This window comes from Cordyceps militaris (genome assembly GCF_000225605.1).
Source record: "Cordyceps militaris CM01 unplaced genomic scaffold CCM_S00005, whole genome shotgun sequence".
NCBI classification, from domain to species: Eukaryota; Fungi; Ascomycota; class Sordariomycetes; order Hypocreales; family Cordycipitaceae; genus Cordyceps; species Cordyceps militaris.
Window position 1 is genome coordinate 1,526,965 of NW_006271973.1, and position 18,831 is coordinate 1,545,795.

The 18,831-nt window shown below is 56.5% G+C and overlaps 8 protein-coding genes across 8 annotated transcripts; 6 read left to right on the forward strand and 2 right to left on the reverse strand.

Annotated features, from left to right (window-relative positions):
• Positions 1-189: 189 nt before the first annotated feature.
• On the forward strand, positions 190-1,112 carry CCM_06821 (30 kDa heat shock protein; the record flags this gene model as incomplete). The annotated part of the gene is made up of 2 exons (XM_006671959.1): positions 190-236; positions 362-1,112. 2 exons carry the CDS (start codon positions 190-192, stop codon positions 1,110-1,112), a joined length of 798 nt encoding a protein of 265 aa, XP_006672022.1.
• A 575-nt stretch (positions 1,113-1,687) lies between these two features.
• CCM_06822 (DNA repair protein RAD51) lies at positions 1,688-2,860 on the forward strand (the record flags this gene model as incomplete). The annotated part of the gene is made up of 3 exons (XM_006671960.1): positions 1,688-1,774; positions 1,843-1,990; positions 2,049-2,860. The coding sequence occupies 3 exons, from the start codon at positions 1,688-1,690 to the stop codon at positions 2,858-2,860; spliced, it is 1,047 nt and encodes a 348-aa protein (XP_006672023.1).
• Positions 2,861-3,121: 261 nt separating this feature from the next.
• On the forward strand, positions 3,122-6,968 carry CCM_06823 (uncharacterized protein; the record flags this gene model as incomplete). The annotated part of the gene is made up of 4 exons (XM_006671961.1): positions 3,122-3,126; positions 3,201-4,009; positions 4,070-6,085; positions 6,133-6,968. The coding sequence occupies 4 exons, from the start codon at positions 3,122-3,124 to the stop codon at positions 6,966-6,968; spliced, it is 3,666 nt and encodes a 1,221-aa protein (XP_006672024.1).
• Positions 6,969-7,365: 397 nt separating this feature from the next.
• CCM_06824 (vacuolar protein sorting 26) lies at positions 7,366-8,560 on the reverse strand (the record flags this gene model as incomplete). The annotated part of the gene is made up of 3 exons (XM_006671962.1): positions 7,366-7,496; positions 7,565-8,194; positions 8,344-8,560. The coding sequence occupies 3 exons, from the start codon at positions 8,558-8,560 to the stop codon at positions 7,366-7,368; spliced, it is 978 nt and encodes a 325-aa protein (XP_006672025.1).
• A 905-nt stretch (positions 8,561-9,465) lies between these two features.
• CCM_06825 (60S ribosomal protein L9) lies at positions 9,466-10,409 on the forward strand (the record flags this gene model as incomplete). Its single annotated transcript, XM_006671963.1, has 2 exons — positions 9,466-10,230; positions 10,359-10,409. The coding sequence occupies 2 exons, from the start codon at positions 9,466-9,468 to the stop codon at positions 10,407-10,409; spliced, it is 816 nt and encodes a 271-aa protein (XP_006672026.1).
• Positions 10,410-11,159: 750 nt separating this feature from the next.
• Positions 11,160-12,521, reverse strand: CCM_06826 (uncharacterized protein; the record flags this gene model as incomplete). The annotated part of the gene is made up of 1 exon (XM_006671964.1): positions 11,160-12,521. One exon carries the CDS (start codon positions 12,519-12,521, stop codon positions 11,160-11,162), a length of 1,362 nt encoding a protein of 453 aa, XP_006672027.1.
• Positions 12,522-14,894: 2,373 nt separating this feature from the next.
• CCM_06827 (vacuolar ATP synthase subunit H) lies at positions 14,895-16,716 on the forward strand (the record flags this gene model as incomplete). Its single annotated transcript, XM_006671965.1, has 3 exons — positions 14,895-15,381; positions 15,539-16,052; positions 16,098-16,716. The coding sequence occupies 3 exons, from the start codon at positions 14,895-14,897 to the stop codon at positions 16,714-16,716; spliced, it is 1,620 nt and encodes a 539-aa protein (XP_006672028.1).
• Positions 16,717-17,446: 730 nt separating this feature from the next.
• CCM_06828 (aminomethyltransferase) lies at positions 17,447-18,760 on the forward strand (the record flags this gene model as incomplete). The annotated part of the gene is made up of 1 exon (XM_006671966.1): positions 17,447-18,760. One exon carries the CDS (start codon positions 17,447-17,449, stop codon positions 18,758-18,760), a length of 1,314 nt encoding a protein of 437 aa, XP_006672029.1.
• Between the last annotated feature and the right edge of the window lie 71 nt (positions 18,761-18,831).

Sequence of the window (18,831 nt, forward strand, 5' to 3'; positions counted from 1 at the left end):
GGGCTGGCTCCTGTAGCATCTAGACAGTGCTGGGGCGTAACTAGCGGCAGTCGATCTCAGTGGAACCTTCCAGCACCATCTGCCAGATTCTAGCGGCTGCCGGCCCCTGCGGGCAACTGCTGGTATGCTTCGAAATACACGGCTTTGTAAGTCACCAGCATCTTCAACACGATTCTAGAAACCAATATCATGACGAATACCAGCTTCAGCCTAGAGAATGTTTGCTTCCTTTCCAAGTATAAAGAACCAACATGATTCCCTAGAAATCCAACTTTTCTTTTCCTCATCACACACACTCACAACAACTCAAACACTCTTCTCCCATCCACTCTTACATGCACATTTGCAGAGTCTCTCACAGAGTCGCTAAAAACAACCGCATCAACACCAACAAAATGGCTGCCTTCTTCCCCCGCACCGTCTACAACACCGAGGCTTCCCTCACCCCCCTCTTCCGCTTCCTTGACGACTTCGACTCGTACTCGCGCCAGTGCCAGCCCGGTGCCGCCTCCGGCAGCCGCAGCAAGAAGCAGCAGCAGCAGCAGCAGCACTTTCGCAAGTCGGACATGACGCAGTGGCAGCCCAAGTTTGATGTTCGCGAGACGTTTGACGCCTACGAGCTCCACGGCGAGCTCCCCGGCCTCAACAAGAGCGACGTGAGCATCGAGTTCACCGAGCCCCAGACCCTCGTCGTCCGCGGCAAGGTCGAGCGCACCTACACGGCCGGTACCTCGCCCAACGGAGAGGCTGCCGCCGCCGCCCCTGTATCCATTCCCGCTGTCGAGGAGTCCGCCGCGCCGTCGTCCCACAAGGCTACCGTGGCCGACGAGGACGACGCCAGCGTCCAGGAGGAGACCGGGCTCGAGGTCGTGAGCGAGGCTTCTCACACCGCGCCCACCACACCCGAGGCTGAGGCGGCCACCGTGGCCGCGCCCGTTGACCGGTCCAAGTACTGGCTCACGGAGCGCAGCGTCGGCGAGTTTGCCCGCTCCTTCAGCTTCTCCTCCCGCGTCGACCAGGACGCCGTCACCGCCGCCTTCCAGGACGGCATTCTGAGCATCTCTGTGCCCAAGGCCAAGAAGCACGAACCCATCCGCATCGCCATCAACTAAATCGGGGGTTTCGGTTCTGTTTTACTCGCGACAGCATTTCTTGTGATGGCTGATTGCTTCATCGTTTCTTGCCCAGCACTTGTCATTCCTTGGAGTTGGAATTTGGATTAGACACTCATTAATAACTTGCTTGTACACTAGTTATAGAAAAAATTCATCAAGTATTTTACAAAGAACTTTCCTCATGAATTGTGCCCGTGAATGTAGAAGGCAATTGGTACAAGTCAATAAAAGGCGACTAAGTACCTAGGTAGTGTCGCCAGCCTGGCCCTGCACTACCATAACATGCCTAGCACAGTAAAATTCCCGCAGAATGAGCCACCCATAATTTTTTTGATGAATAAAAAACGATAACTATTAGATCGAATTTCGCTCACTTTGTCCCCTGTCAACTAGAGTGGCGAAGTGGCGCACGTGATCTGGCGTTTGGCGATTAGCGTTGCTGCCTGACTGGGCGCGTTCCAACGCGTTATCCCACAACAACGCTGAGTAATTCAAAGAAGCGCCTTGTCCCGGCCGATTCACGGTCGCCTCTGCACGTCAACGCTGCAATACTGTGTACAAAGCTGTACAGCATGTCTCAAGAATACGAAGAAGCCCAGGTTGCCGAGGAGGGTCAGATGGGCGGCCCTGGAGCTCCCACTCCCCTCAGTGCACTGGAGGTATGGCCCCTCCTCACGGGCGATTTGCCGAAATGGCCATTTCAACGTTACTGACGGTCGAATTGTAGGGAATCGCTGGGTTGACGAAGCGTGATATTCAACTGGTGGTCGATGGTGGTTTCAACACTGTCGAGGCCGTGGCCTATACCCCGCGCCGAACGCTGGAACAGATAAAGGGCATTTCGGAGCAAAAAGCTACCAAGATTCTTGCTGAAGGTAATTGATGTGACGATGTGACAGTAATTGACCGGTATTGAACGCTAATGGTGTGCAGCCTCGAAACTTGTTCCCATGGGATTCACCACTGCGACAGAAATGCACCAACGACGAAGCGAGCTCATCTCCATTACCACGGGCTCCAAGAACCTCGACACGCTTCTCGCCGGTGGTATCGAGACCGGCTCCGTGACCGAGCTTTTTGGCGAGTTCCGCACCGGCAAGAGTCAGATTTGCCACACCCTCGCGGTGACCTGCCAGCTCCCGTTTGACATGGGCGGCGGTGAGGGCAAGTGCCTCTACATTGACACCGAGGGCACGTTCCGTCCCGTCCGCCTGCTGGCCACGGCCAACCGCTTCGGCCTCTCCGGCGAGGAAGTGCTCGACAACGTCGCCTACGCGCGCGCCTACAACTCGGACCATCAGCTGCAGCTGCTGAACCAGGCCGCCACCATGATGTGCGAGACGAGATTCTCCCTTCTCATCGTGGACAGTGCCACAGCGCTCTACCGCACGGACTTCTGCGGCCGCGGCGAGCTGTCCAACCGTCAGACACATCTGGCCAAGTTTATGCGCACCCTGCAGCGTCTTGCGGACGAGTTTGGCGTGGCCGTCGTCATCACGAACCAGGTCGTGGCGCAGGTGGACGGCGGCCCCAGCGCCATGTTCAACCCTGATCCCAAGAAGCCCATTGGTGGCAACATTATTGCGCACGCCAGCACCACGAGAATTAGCTTGAAAAAGGGCCGTGGAGAGACGCGTATTGCCAAGATTTACGATAGTCCCTGCTTGCCGGAGAGCGACACCTTGTTTGCCATTGGTGAGGATGGTATCGGCGACCCGGCGCCTAAGGATATGGAGAAGGACTAAAGGGCGAGGACATCGATATCATGTGCCATTTCATTGATTTGCATGGTTTGCTGGCGTTGGCCGTTATACTTTTCTGGGGCTTTACAATGTTTTACATGTCTTTGAGCGATTTGCATTAGAGTGTATGACGGAGACCTTTTCTGTAGATATTGCTAATGACTTTATAATGAAAGCGAGAATCGGAAGTTTCAAGTTAAATTAGATTAGACGATGAGAATATTTGTACAACTGCATATATTGTACAACTGCTTGCTGTATACGATGTGGTACGTACCTGAACCTGAACCTGAGCTACGCTCCACAGAAACAAGCCAAGGCCGATGGGGAAATTCTGCCCCAGGGCAGCAAGCAGCCTTGAACAACAGAGCTCCCCAAAAAAACAGCTCTGCGCCGCCAACACCACTTCCCATCAGCAAACGCTCTGCATCGTCGGCCTCGCAAACCATCGAATCACGCCCTTTCCCTCTGCGTTTTCTTCCATAGCGACCCACGACGCATGCGCTCCTAGAGCTCCAGGAGGCGAGATGGATTCGGGCGACGCGCAGATTCTCTTCAAAGAGACCCGCTTGAACCTCGAGCCTCCCGCCGCCGCGTCGATTGTCACGATCCGCGTGCCCTCGCTGTCCGGCGGCAGCGCGCGCAGCACGACCGATGGCGCCGCCGAAGACGAGACGGCCTTTCGCCGCAAGAACCTCGCCACCGCAACGTCCATCTACCACCGCCAGTGGCACGACTCGCCCCGCAACTTTCTCTGGCGCGTCCTCGAGGACGGCCACCTGCTGAGCGTGCGCGCCGCCGACATCTGCTGCCACAGCAAGGCGGCCGACGCCCCGCTGGTGCTCAACTTTCACTTTGCGGTGCCCATCCAGCCGGGCTGCGTCGCGCTCGCTGACCCGCAGGAGCACGACGCGCTCTGTCTCTTCGTCCTCGACACCTCGTCTCACCTCTACACGTTTACCCTGCGGCCGGACCTCTTTCGAAAGCGGACAGCAATCGACGCGGGCCTTTCCGACCTGGCCAAGGTCCAGGCGCCGGCTGGGGTCGCGTTCAAGTACCCGCATCGCATGGTTGCCGTATCGGCCAACATGCTGCTTGTGACGGTCAATGATGGTGGCATGATTCGTCTGGACCGAAACCAGGCTGACGATGGTATGTTTTGAGATTAGCTATCTAAAGAGGTGTGGGCAAAAAATGCTAACATCCGTGCAGGTGGTGTCTGGAAGGAAACCTTTTTTAACGTCCAAGGATGGAAGCAAAATCTCCGAAGTCTGTTGCCTTTCCAGGGCAGCCACACAATTCGATATGGCCGAACCAATATGGAATATAGTGCCGCCACTGCGGTACAAGTTACATCTCTAGGGCTGGATAACTGCCTGTTTGCTATTACCGTGTGCCTCGACCACCGCATCCGTATATGGAACATCCAGGACGGCCAGATCTTGTTCACAGGAGACTTGCTCGGTGCCGATAGATCACCTCAGGAGATTGGCAAATGGACGCTACATCCTTCTCAAGCTAACTTGGTGCAATTGGTTGGCCGCAGCCCCGGGCAGCGAATATGCGCCACATACTCACCCATCGGGCCTGGTGAATTCAAGTTTTGGAAAGTTGTCGCCAAGGGGCCTCATTCTCTTACCTTGGAGGATCTGTTCCCCAAGTTGACTCTTATTCCTGAGACGCCTTCCTCATCGGATATATGGACCTTGGCTGATTTCGTGCTCTCATCGCCCGAGGACGGCAGTATCAACCTCTGGACGTTGTGGAAGAACAACATGACGTACCGAGTTCAAAGGCTTGACTTGGACAGAACCAACATGTCGCAGGTCTGGCAGCGGGGCTGGGAAGGTGTTCACTCCGATACAGGCTTGCTGACGGCCGAAACCTCTGGGCCATGGGACCCGCAAGATGTAACGGAAAAGTGGCTGCGATTAATCTTAACGCCCGGTCGATTCACCAAAGCAACCCTCGAGGTGGCACTCTCCATCTATGAGCGGGGCCTTGGAAAAGCTAGAGAAGGAAACAAGGGACGTGGTCTGGCTGAATCTATATGTTCCGTGCTTGGTGCGGCGGCATCGCTGGAGAAAAGCGCTTCTGGTGCCATGGACTATGAACAATTCCGGTCATCGAGCGAAACTCAATGGCGCCGCTTCTACAGGCTGCTCATTGAACTGGATAAGCAACGCGGTGAAGCCATCAGCCTAGCAGTGGACCCCGAATCCGACATTGCCTGGATTGTTTGCGCTGATCTTGTCTCGGCCGTCCGGGATTGCAGTGACTTGGAGCGTATCTACCATAATCTCAACATTCCTGATTCGGGCAGACAAGAGGAGACTGCTCTCATCAGCTCAGCGCTGTCATTTGTTGACGGATTCTCGGACAGTTATCTGCAGCTATGCAACGCGGCTCTACGACCAGAATTATTCGAGCAGTCTCAAAAAACGGATTTGGAGCGCATTCAGTTCTTTTCCGACAAGGCTGGATTTTGGCGTGGCATTACTGACGAGGACTGCACGCAAATCGTCGACGTTCTCGGCCAAAACTTCAGCGCGGTGACGGATGAGCTGTACAATGACGTGCTCAACCTACTCACAACTCCTGCTGCGATGAGGAGTCGGCAGCTCAATAACCCCGTTACCGAATTTGGCCGAAAGCTTATCATGGCCGCCACACAGGACTGCTTGACGATGCAGTGGAACGTGTGCTTCAGCCAGCTCATCCTCCTTGTACATATGGAGTTTGAATTCGATAACGAGGAAGACATTCTTCACCACCGCGTAGACGTCGGCAGTGTGTTCCGCGGCTTGATTGCCGCCCTGCGCCGCTTGGAGCTGCTGAAACGGCTATCTCAAACCGAGCTCTCTGTGCCCCTCTTCAGGCCGGACAGGACCATCTCGCCCAAAAAGAGTGTTGACGATACGCAAGTTGTCACAGCGCTGGAAGCCAATGTTGACCATTTGCTTGGCTTTAGAAGCAGAAATGAGGCTCTGAGCAGGAGCATCACTGAGATTGCAATCTCTCTATGCGCCGCAGATAGTGATATCGAACTATCACCGGCCCTGATCCAGTGCTCACTCATCAAGAGGCAACGCGCGGATCTAGCTAGCACCCTCACACCATTTTGCAGCGAGGATCCTTTCTCGGTGTATGTTCAGGGTCGCGTCAGCCTCTTCCTGAAGGACTACAGCGGCGCGGCGCACTTCTTCCGGAAGGCTGCCGTCGGAATGAGTAAGTCTCACAGCATCATGCCACGTCCGGTATACTAATTATGACAGGCGCCGAAAATATCGAGCTTGACCGCCACAGCAGCGGCTTGCTAGACGACACGGAATGGGCTTTGTTCAACAGCGGACTGCCTTCCTACTACTCACACATCGTGGCACTCTACGACAGTCAAAAGGCGTACTCTTACGTCGTTGAATTTGCGCGCCTAGCGATCCAATTTACATCCGCACGGCCTGATCGCGGATCAGTCGAAGCGCAAATGCTTACCCGACAGTTCAGCGCTGCGCTCGCCACTTGCCAGTTTGAGCTTGCCCACACTACTCTCCTGTCTATCAAGGACCAAGCCCTACGCTCATCTAGCTTGCGCCTCCTCGTAGACAAGATGTGCGAGACCTGCCACAACAGCGAGCTCGTCGCGTTGCCGTTCCCAGGAATGCAGCAAGACGTCGACGAGTTCCTCGCCAAGCGTTGCCGCAACGCCCTCGATGTGGTGCACGGTGCGCACTACCACCAAGTACTGTACGCATGGCGGATCAAGCGCCAAAATATGCGCGGTGCGGCATGGGTCCTCCTCGACCGCATTCAGAAGCTCAAGCTCGCCGGCGAGGCGGACAAGATCACCGGTGACGACGTGCTCGACACGCCTGTCACGAGGCAGTACCTGCTGCTCATTAATGCTCTGAGCTGCGTCGACCCCAAGCAAGCATGGGTCTTTGATGAGGGTGTTGCTGGTGCCGCCGATGAAACCACGGGGCTACCGAAGAAGCGCGCCGTCGTATCGCTCGCGGATGTGCGCAAGCAATACCAAGATGAGCTGGATAGGATTGCAGCCATCCAGAACAACCAGTTTGGGTTTACAGCGGACGATGTCATGGATCTTGCATGAAAAATGCCTGGGAACTTGGAGAAGCAAAGAAAAGAAGGCGACAGATATAATGGATCTTGCGGTTTTGTAGATTAACAATTTTAGTGTCTTCTTCCTGCTATTTTGATTGTTTGGTCACTGGATAGGTGGTCTGATCGACCTGCGCACTGGAAATAAAGTGTAGCGATGTTTTTATGGACTGCCTCCCATGATTCGATTTGATGTGAATGATCTTTTTTTCATGTCTTTATCTAGGGATATATCGGTCCAAAATGGACGTTGCCAAGGTGGTCCCTATCCCCCCATCGCCCCAAGAACGCCAGTACGTATGCTAAGCAAGCAAATTCAAATAAAAGAAGGACAAAAAGGCTAGTAATCAGAACATGAAAACAGGGCAACAGAAGCGGATCTAGGCCATCTACGCTTCCGCCACCAAGGAAGCGTTCTCAGGTGGAGGAGCAGCCAGCGCGTGGCTATTCTGCTCGAATTGCTGGTCGGGAGCCTGGCGGAAGAGGATGATTTCTGACTGCTTAAAGTAGCGGCGAGCATCTAGAAAGGTGTCAGTATAAGTGTAGGGAGGGGGGGCCAAGGAAAAAATCCACGGTTGCGCGTCATACCTTCGTCAATAAGAACGAGACTGAGGTAATACCTCGTGGAGAACTTCTTGTTGACGTCGCGAAACGTCGGAGTCAGGTCGAAGCCGCCGAGGAAGAGGCGGATGGGGATGATCTCGCCGCGCGACGGCGAGCCGTCCATAATCTCGAAGCGGACGAGGGTCTCGCTCTCATTGTACTGGTTGGGGGCGGCGCCGGTGGTCTCGCGGCGGATAATGGAGAGCTCCATGTGCTTAATCTTGAGGCGGACGAGCAGGAAGTAGATGCGGCCGACGATGACATCCTTGAGATGATACTTGCTCTTGCTGTACTCAAACTCGATGTGGAGGCAGTCCTCGATGCCGACGTCCATCTTGATGCTGCTGTTGACCTCGGGCGGGATGCGGTAACTGTAGACCCAAATGTCCTTTTCGCGGATGACGTCGGCCATGCGGCGCGAGACGGTGACGCGCACAAAGTAGCGCAGCTTGACGTTGATACCGTTGTACGACTCGTACTGCTTCTCGACGTTTTTGAAGTTGAAGTCGAACGTCTGCGGGTGCTGCAGCTCGCCGGGCGCGGCGAGCTCCTGGTTGAGGGAGAGGAACTCGTAGTGGTTGCCGCGGTCAAAGAACATTTCTGGAGGGGGGTCATCTAGTCAGCATCGGGCTCATTGCGGTTAAGCTGATATGGCATTGGCTCTGCAATTGACAAGCATTGTATGCCGCGCGACAAAACTCGCCCAGCCAGATGGGGTGGGTGAAGGGGGCGTTGGGGGGGGGGTGTCGGCGCAAGTCGCGTACCTATCGTGCCAATAAACTGCACCTTGATGCCCGTGTGCTCGAGGCGCTTGCCGTCCTTGGGGCGGACCGTCACGCCGCCCTTGACCGACTCGCCGTCCATGTACAGCGGCGCCTTTTCGCGGCGGTTCTTGTCGAGCTTGACGTCGACCATGGACCGGTCGTCGGCGGCGTCGAGGACGACGTCGATGTCGACGGGCGTGGAGAAAAAGTACGACATGGTGGATGAGAGGGGGAGGGTGGTCCCATACGCCGGAGCCGCGGAAAAATATGTCGTTGTCGGGTGAGGGTGAGCTGAGAAGTCCTTGAGCTCGGAGCGGCGGAGAGGTTGTGGCACTGGTGGTACCTGGAGACATTGTCGTTCGTTGCGAGCTACGGCTACTGATGCTACTGTGGAGCCTCGAGGATAGCTGACGTATGACTGGCTTGACAGCAAACATGCGCCAACGACTTCAACAAGAACAAGATAGAATGAAGTGAATCCATGAACCCCAGCGCGACATCTTATAAGCTGGTCAGGACAATATTCCTGCTCCAAACTAATGAAATTGTCACACTCTCTGCAAGATTTCAACCTCGGCACTCACGGCAGGCTGAAGACCTCGGCCAACAATTGCATCTCATATATCACTGATTTCAACAATATGAAAACCCCGTTGTTTGATGAAGCACAACATTCAGTCTAAGCCGTCCTCATCTAACTCATGATAATCTCATCAAATTCATCCGAGCTTGAATTTCAAGATCACGTGGTTTCTACTGCCCCGCCGGAGCCGTTGTTCAGTTTGAGTGGGTCGTCAGACTCGCTCCGGGAAAACACCGGCCCTGCCATTTTGCCCTCACGTGCACCGAGCCCTAGAACTTTTCTACCCACAACGATAATCGCTAAACATTCTGTTGTGTGATCCCGCCGTGCAGTCTCTAGATACCCTCTCAACCTCACGCCCAATCCCACCCCATCAAATACCGGCAGGATGAAATACATTCATTCCCAGGAGCTCCTGGAAATTCCCGAGGGTGGTACGTGAAAATCGAATTGTTATTTCCTTGTCATTGCTCGGTTTTTGGCGCCCGAGGAAACTTAGACGACAAGGTGGACGAAAGACGAAAAGAAGATTTTTTGAAATGTACGCCGAACCTGCCGCTCAATGCTCGACCCCGACGACGATCACGACGAAAACCTCTTGCTCGCAACGATATATTTTATGCGAAATTGTCGGCAAATTTGCGATTGGAGAGGAGAAATCTACGACATGCCTAGCGCGGCGACATCTCAAAATCTTCTTCCTCGTCTTCGCCTTGCACCGCCTGCTCCTCGTCTACTTTTCACCGGCTACTAGAACTGGCAACGCAGAAATACCGACTGGCACGAGCTCTTTTTTCGCTAACCCATCACTGCGCATTACAGTCAAGGTCGCCATCAAGACCCGCATCGTCACCGTCGAGGGCCCCCGCGGCAAGCTCGTCAAGAACCTCGGCCACGTTGCCGTCAACTTTGGCCACGCCTCCAAGAACACCATCTCCATTGAGATCCACCACGGCAACCGCAAGAATGTCGCCACCCTGCGCACCGTCAAGTCCATCATCAGCAACATGATTATCGGTGTCACAAAGGGCTTCAAGTACAAGATGCGCTACGTCTACGCGCATTTCCCCATCAACGTCAACGTCGAGCAGAGCAAGGACACGGGTCTCTGGGAGGTCGAGATCCGCAACTTCATCGGCGAGAAGATTGTCCGCCGCGTGGTCATGGCCGAGGGCGTCGATGCCGTCATCTCGACTTCGCAAAAGGATGAGCTCGTCCTCTCTGGCAACTCGATCGAGAACGTCTCGCAAAGTGCCGCCGACATTCAGCAGATCTGCAAGGTCCGCAACAAGGATATCCGAAAGGTACGAAAATACATGACGCACGAGAAGGGTTTGCTGGGACGGGTTCTGGGTCATTTGGGCCCCATGACTTTGTCCCGCTCATCTATCGGTCCTCGGCTCGAAATTCGTTTCACTAACACAATTGCTAGTTCCTGGACGGTCTGTACGTTTCCGAGAAGGGCAACGTTGTGGAGGAGTAAATTATGGACACGGATTCTTGTTTCTTTTGCGTTTCTGGGTCTTACAGGAGAGGCGAAGGTTTACATTTGCATGTCACGTAGCATATGGGCTACGTACAAAAATTCAAAAGCAAAACACAATAATCTAACGTCTACTTAACGTCTATATGAGTTGCGCACTGGTGGCGAAAAACAACGATGACAGTCACATGCGATTTGGAGAGCAAGGAGTTGGTTGTGGCACTGACAATGGCAGTGAGTCAGTCTATTCGTGGTATATTTGTTGAGGAAAAAAAGAAACAAAATTAGGTATAAAAGTCCAATTTTGATCGAGGCAAGGCTCGTCGACAGTAGGGTCTTTTTTTTTTCTCCAAATTCTATCAAATCATTCAAGTCGTATCCATCGAATGCAAACGCAACGGTATGTACAAAAGGGTCCCGTGGGGAGAATGAGCAAAAGCCTCCCTCACCTCAAATCATGCTCATCATGGAGGCATTACAGTCTAGGTCCGTCCAGTCCACTTGGTCTGTCATTCCAATTAAAAAAACAAGATATAAGCAAAATTCCAACCAACGCCGTTTTCATTCATCAATGAACCAAGGACAAAATTTGAAATCAACGCATATGCCACTCAACCTATCTGGCGCGAGACCGGCCAAGGCGAGCAATGTGTTTTCTCGCTACATATACAATCGCAGTCGTAGTAGTGTGCTGCGCAGTACTGGACTGGGGCAGACACGATTCAGGTCGTAGCTTCTCCAAGAAGTCGCCTACTCATGTTGAGAGGCAGATCTGGCCGTGTAAGCCGATCTCGGCATGCCCATGCGGCTCTCGACCCGACTGCGCTCGCCAACGCGGCTCCGACTGTCCATCCGACTGCGGCTGTCCATGCGGCTGCGACTGTCACGGCTAGTCCTCGAGCGGGCGGACCGCGCGGTGCGAGCGGTACGGGCGGTGCGGGCGGTGCGGGCTCCTCTGCGGCCGGAGCTCGCGCTGCTGGTGCCGGTGTAGTCGGAGTAGCTGTAGTAGGAGTAGGAGTCGTTGTAGCGCGATGAGCCCTTGCGCGAGGGCTCCTTCTTGTCCTTTTTCTTCATGTTGAGCAGGGCCAGCAGGGTGGCGGCACCGCTGGCGATGCCGAGCCACTTGGCGCCGCTGCTCGACTTCTTCTCGCTGCGGCGGTCGCTGACGGACGAGGGACGGCCGCCGCCGCCGCCGAACCAGCCTGAATGGCGGTCGCGGCGGGTGTGGCCCGAGGCGCTCCGGTCGTCGTAGGGGTCGCCCTTGTCGCGCTTCTTGCCGAAGATGGCGTGGAAGAGGCCGCGGGCGATGCAGCAGAAGCAGAGCAGGATGAGCAGGCCGGCGGCGGCGAGCGAGCCGATGACGATGCCGGCAATGGCGCCGCCGCTCAGCTTGTTGTTGGCGGTGCCGGGGGAGGCACCGCCAGCGCCGTCGGGGTCCTGGGTGCTGGTGGGGGTGCGGCTGCTGCTGGTGGAGGACGAGGTCGGGGTGGCGGTGCCGGTGGTGAGGCCCGGGTCGGTGGTGCGGATGCCGGTGCCGGTAATGGTGGTGGTGCCGGTGACGCGATACGGGGCCGAGTACTGGGTGGTGACGACGCCGTTGGAGGTGACGATGACGGTGGTGGGCTCGCCGTAGCCGGGCTTGGCGGAGCACTGCCCCTGCCAGGCGCACGTCTGCCAGCCGGCGCAGCAAATCTCGCCGCAGGCGGCCCACTCGGGGCGCTGGGGCACGCAGGCGACGCCGGCGGTGGGCGCGGGCGGCGGCACGAACCAGGTGAGGATGGTGCTGGTGTAGGTGCGCGTCTCGGTCCAGGTGGTGGTGTAGAGCGGCGAGGCGACGGCGCCGCTGGCGAGGCACGTCGCGACGTTGTTGGGCAGCGTCGTGCAGTGCTCGTTGCTGCCGCAGCAGTACTGCCCGCTGTCGCCGCAGACGCTGGCGCAGGTCCGCCCGACGAGGTAGGCGTAGCGGCTGTCGTGGAGGATGTCGCCTCTGGGGTACGGCGAGGCGGTGATGGTCGAGGCCGAGGCGGCGAGGAGGAGGAGGAGGGGAGCCTGTCGTTTCGTACTTGTCCGCCGTGATGAGGCGGACGACGACGGAGGAATGCGAATCCCCATTGTGGTGGTGGCGGCGGGGGAAATCCTGCCCGAAGCAGAGGCTCCGAGGGAGGAGAGCTGGGGCGTGGTGGTTGTCTGATTCTCTGGAATCTTGAATGGGAGGCTGTTTTGGCACTGGAATGCGCAAAGGGCGGGCCGGCCCGAGAGTCGGCGGGCAGAGGGGAGGAGGAGTGTAATTGGCACTGTGAGCGATGCAAGCCGGCTCAAGGTTCAACGGTTTCCTGTGTGCACGAGGAAACTCTCCGGCAGAGCAGTAGTTTGACAGTAGTTTGTTAGAGGGAAAAGAGTAGCAAAGGAAGAAGGAATAAAAAGCACGATGCGGTGCTGCGTCGGGGCGCCATGCATAACTTGGACTTTTAAAAAGAAGGTTGGAGGTTGGGGGAGGCTTCTGCGCTAAAAAATAAAAAAAAGTCGACGGTTTTCCCAGCCTCCCGTATATTTAGCGTATATTTAGCTGTTTGCCAACGCCTAGGCCTGCCAGCCCCTCCATTTCGCGAAACCAAGGCCCGACCAGCCAAAAGATGAGCTATGTACTCCGTACAACGCGCGGATTTTTTACTTTGACATTTAAAAATAAAAATAAACCATTCGTCCTATCCTCATGTTCCTGCATTGTCCTGTTGACCCCCTGTCTAGCGCCGAGTCGCATCCAGGAACAAGGGTCAGGGCCAGCCACGTCGGCTGACGGTGAGGCCTTGAGGCACCTCGATTTTTAGTGCTACATGGTACTAATATCTCGCCGTGTCCTTGTCCTGGCTGTACCTCGTATTTGCGTCCTTGTTTTTCCTTGGTTAATAATCTGCCAGCAGAGCAGTACGCCTACATCATCTGAGCGTTTGCCTGTCTGCCTGTCTGCCTGTTTGTCATCCTGTAGGGAGGTACTCTTCTACAGCTGGCATCTCCACCTCGCAACTTGGGCTGTTTCTCTTCCAACCGTGCCCAATGGGCCACTGGCTCACAGCTCAACAAGACACGAGTGCCACCCGCCCTTGTCGCCCAATACCCAATGCTCAGCCGCGCCCGGAATCAACGGGCTCCTGTCAGTCACACGGGCAAGCCGTCGTGTCTAGCGTCCCGTTCATCGCCGGCCCGGCTCGGGTCACTCTAGCGGTGGGCTCGCTGCATGTCTCGATCGCCGCCGCTTACTACCCTGCATTGCTGCCATGAACAAAACAACACACCTTCACGAGGCCAAGGCTCGGCATCACGGGACAGCACTGGCTCGAATCTGCATCAATTGGCCCGGTCTGCTGGGTTAGGTGGTGTGGGCTTGTTGACCAAGCATGACAACATGCATCCATGCCCTACCGAGTCGAACCATCTCCCGCAACCGATTCACCGCTATAATAACGTGCATACACCCTCCGCCGCCGGCTGACATTGATATTCTCACATTGGTGGGCACCAAGCACGATAAGCCATCCAAGGTTTGCCACTCCAGTCTCCAGACGGAGAATTGCATCCACCCATGTCGGAGAGCTTCTTGATGCCAGTCAGGCATTCGCCATCCGTATACATGTAGACTGCTCCCCGTTTCATTAGCTGTACATCTCCCTCTCCCATAAAATAGTATAGTATATGCTCACGGTTACATCCTTGGATATTCGTCCACTGCGAAATGGATAGCACGCCCTCCTGCTCCAGCCTGTGGCAGCCCTGCGGCTCGCCATAGTTGTGCTCGGCCAGGTCCGTCATGCAGACGCGCACGTTGCCAAGTCGCTTGCCCGGCCCGTGGTTGGCACAGTCATCGTTGCCAAATAGGTAGAACTGAGTCACAGGCGCGAGGTGGTCACGGCACTCTTGGTAGTCTGCAACAGTGGGCGTGATGAGGGCGGCCACAGCCGAGGAGATGAACAGGAAGACGCGCATCATGGTCGATGGTCCTGCGGCTGCACTCTTGTCGAGAGCGGCCTCTTTTTTATACATTTGGCATCTCACCGAGCGGCTCAAATTCCCGCCGACGCACCCGCCGACTCGCATCCCACAGCCTAGCTTACGCAGAAAGTGGTGAGAATAACTATGGCATCCCACAGCCTAGCTTACGCAGAAAGTGGTGAGAATATGGTAGCACCATGATCCTGAAGGATGAACCTCTGCGACGGACGTGGTCAGGCCGCTACAGCCCGTCATGATACTCGACGGGCTTGTCGGAGAAAGCGTGCGATATTCCCGGCGTCATCTGTCATCTCCTGTGTATCGTTTCTGTATACGGGACTTGTTTCGATTTACTTTTCGTTCCAATTTCCAACTTCCAACTTCATTGCTCAGTTGAGTTCGACTTGGTTGATGACGCTTTTGCTGGTGGCTGGAACTAGCACAGCCACACATGGCCGCCGCCTCAGTGGGGTCCCTCTGTGGCTTGACATCGATAGCATGGTTAAGCTCTCTCCATTGGTAGGCTGCATCATCACCAGACTGCACCTCACCTTCTCCCTCCGCTGGCGTCTCTGGCCATCCACCCCCATCAACCCAATCCGCCGCCGAACTTGGACCGGATTGTCTGCTCCCTCGCACCTACCCCTTCTCTCTCCTCCTTCCGCCGCGACGCGCACACGGCCAACCATGTCGCTCGACCCGCCGACGTACCTCGCTTCCCTCCAGAGCAACATCCGCCAGCGGCCCATTCCCTGGGAGGGAGCGGTCCGCGCCGGCACCCTCACCGAGGACCAGCACGCCAAGATTCGCGCCGTCGACAAGGCCAAGAAGCCCGGGCAGCGCAAGGAGATTGTCGAGGCCGACCTCGATGGCTACCGCGCGCTTTTCGTTGGCGGCAATGGCAAGCCCAGTGTTCTCGAGACGGCTGCCAAGCAGGCCAACGTCATCCAGTATATCCTTGTTCTGCTTGCCGACGTCTTGGACGGTACGTTGATACTTGAAACTGTAGGGCTACAGGAGGAAGTAGCGGACATGTCATCAAAGTCCCAGAATTTCTACCGCCCTCATTTATACCTCGCAAGTCTCTCCTCTACATTTACTGACATTCACCTTTTTGTTTTCTTTAGCTGTTCCATCCCTAGCCAAAGCTCTTTTCAAGAATCCCGAGCCATACACGCACTTCCTACCACTGCTTCACTCCAACACCACCGAGGACCACATTCCTTTGCTCACCTCGCATGCATTGACCACGCTCATGGCGCTCTCGTGCGATGAGTCCAAGGCGACCGTCCAGCAGGCCCTTCCCGTACTTTTCACATACATCTCGGGACTGGCAAAGAGCACTGACGCTGGTCTGCAAGACATTGCCGTGCAGGAATACTCGACCCTGCTGAGAAGCCATGCCTCCCGCGAGCAGTTCTGGAACCAGCGCAGCGAGACGATTGCGCCGCTCATCAAGATTCTCCACAGCGCTGCAGGTGTCAGCAACTCAGGCAATGCGTCAGCTACCCTGTGGAGCGGGAGCACCAATGGCCGCACCGCCGCCGCCGAAGGGTCTGTCGGTGGCGGCGTTGGCCTGCAGCTGCTCTACCACGTCCTGTTGGTCTTGTGGCAGATGAGCTTCGAGGCCGATGAGATTGGTCAAGATCTCGACACGTATGTTCCCCTTTTCTACCAGTAGATGCATGCTTACAGTATTAGCGAGTACGATATTGTCCTCCTGTACACACACCTCCTGCGGCTGTCGCCCAAAGAGAAGACGAGCCGACTGATTCTCTCGACACTGTACAACCTGCTGTCCAAGAACCAAACGTCACTGCTTCCCACGGCGGTCCTCGCACGCCTGCCGCCTCTGCTGGAAACGCTCGGTGCTCGTCACCTCAGCGATGTCGACTTGCTCGAGGACATGGAGAATCTAAAGGTCATGCTCGAGGATTACACCAAGACCAAGACGACGTTTGATGAGTACGTGGCCGAGGTGCAGACGGGCCACCTGCGCTGGTCACCACCCCACAGGAACCAAGTATTCTGGGCAGAAAATGCGCGAAAGATTTTGGAACACCAGAATGGCGAAATTCCGCGTCAACTAGCCGAGATTATGAAGAAGCCGTGGGACAACGACAAGCAAGTATTGGCCATTGCGTGCAACGATGTCAGCTGCCTTGTCAAGGAAGTACCGGAAAAGAGGTGGCAGCTGGAAAAGGCCGGCCTCAAGAGGAGAATCATGGAGCTTATGCAGTCGGAAGATGAGAATGTGCGATGGGAAAGCCTGCGAGCGCTGGGAGGCTGGCTCAAGTACAGCTTCGAGCAGACGGCCTAGGAGGGCGGCTTGGACGAGGCCGAGTATATTTGCCGAGGATAGATGCTGCACAGCGGATAGACACAGCGACTATTCTTGTACATGGCGTGTTTTTTTGGGTGTTAGTATGAGCAATTCTTGGTTGTAGATGTGCGAGGTAATGGAGTGATTGCATGTACAATGGACAGAGTGTATTGGAATATGTTTTGGACGGCGGTGCGTGTGACTGTGTGTGACTGTGTGTGATGGTATCCTGATTTTCAGTCGCGCGTATGCATATGCATGGACGGATATGCCGCTGGAGAGTATTATTATTATTGCCTGCAGATTGAATAACTGTTTGGTAATGAGGTTTCGTAGGACAGTGGGCGATTTCGCAGTAGGAGCGCTGAAGAAAGTAGGCTACAGCGGTTAAGCCCCCTACAAGAAGCCCCAGACCCTGCTGCTGTCACCCGGATCCGTCTTCGATATCGGAGGTCTTGAGCCTCAAGTCCGGGGGTACCCGAGCCCCACCACAGCTTGGGCTGTTACGTACCAGGAACTGCTAAAACATGCAATTCGGGAAAACTCTCTGATTCTCTTCTGCCGGGACCACGAGCCGCATCCTCCTTCTCCCCTCGACCACTCTTCTCTCTCTGTATCTTTCTGTCTCGCCGTGTCTGTGACTTGTAGCCGCGGCCGCCTCTCGTCAATTGAACTCGCCAACTTCTTCCCCGACAAACGGCCCACCAAGATGATGAAGGGCATCGCCATGGCTGTGCGGGCTCGTCCTGCTCTGGCCGCCAGCCGCCTCACCACCGCCGCCGCCGCCCGTGTCCTCTGCCAGCGCGGCAACCAGCGTCACGGCTCCGGGACCGCGGCCGGTGGCGCCCTCAAGAAGACGCCGCTTTACGACTTGCACGTCGCCCGCGGCGGCAAGATGGTGCCCTTTGCCGGCTACCACATGCCCGTGCAGTACAGCGCCCAGTCGCTGACGGACTCACACCACTTCACCCGCCAGCACGCCTCCCTCTTTGACGTGTCGCACATGGTGCAGCACATCTTCAAGGGGCCCCGCGCGGCCGCCTTTCTGGAGCGCGTCACGCCCTCGGCGTGGGCCACGCAGGGCGCCATGCAGAGCAAGCTGACGGCGCTGCTGTGGCCGGGCACGGGCGGCATCGTCGACGACACCGTCATCACGCGCCTCGGCGAGGACGAGTACTACGTCGTCACCAACGGCGCGTGCCTCGACAAGGACACCAAGTACTTTGACGAGCAGCTCGGCCAGTTTGGCGCCGGCGTGGAGTGGACGCGCCTCGATAACTCGGGCCTCTTTGCGCTGCAGGGCCCGCAGGCCGCCGAGATTCTCGCCCAAGTACTCGACAGAGAGTATGCCGACGTGAACCTAGAGCGCCTGTACTTTGGCAACGCCGTGTGGGCGCAGCTCAAACTGGCCGACGGCAGCTCGACGCACCCCGTGCTCATCTCGCGCGGCGGCTACACGGGCGAGGACGGCTTCGAGGTGTCGTTCAACGGGCAGCAGTACCCCGCGTTTGACACGACGACGCCGGCCGTCGAGGCGCTCCTGGCGGCTGCGGGCCCGGAGCGGCTGCAGCTGGCCGGGCTCGGGGCGCGCGACTCGCTGCGGCTCGAGGCCGGCATGTGCCTCTACGGGCACGACCTCGACGACGGCATCACGCCCGTCGAGGCGGGCCTGAGCTGGATCATCCCCAAGGAGCGGCGCGCGGCCGACGCGGGCTTCCACGGCGCCGAGGTCCTGGTGGCGCAGATGACGCCGCGCAGCAAGGGCGGTGCGGGGGTGCAGAGGCGCCGCGTCGGGTTCGTGGTGGAGGGCGCGCCGGCGCGCGAGGGCGCGACGGTCGAAAAGGACGGCGAGAAAATCGGCGACGTCACGTCGGGCGTGCCCAGCCCGACGCTCGGCAAGAACATCGCCATGGGCTACGTCAAGGACGGCCTGCACAAGGCCGGCACAGAGGTCGACGTCGTCGTCCGCGGGCGCAAGCGCAAGGCCGTCGTGGCCAAGATGCCCTTTATCCAGACTCGGTACTGGAAGGGAGATGCGTAAGGGGATAAGGATCTCCACAGGACAAGAAGAAAAGAAAAAAGATTTTTTGCGTCCTTTTTTTTGGTCTTGTT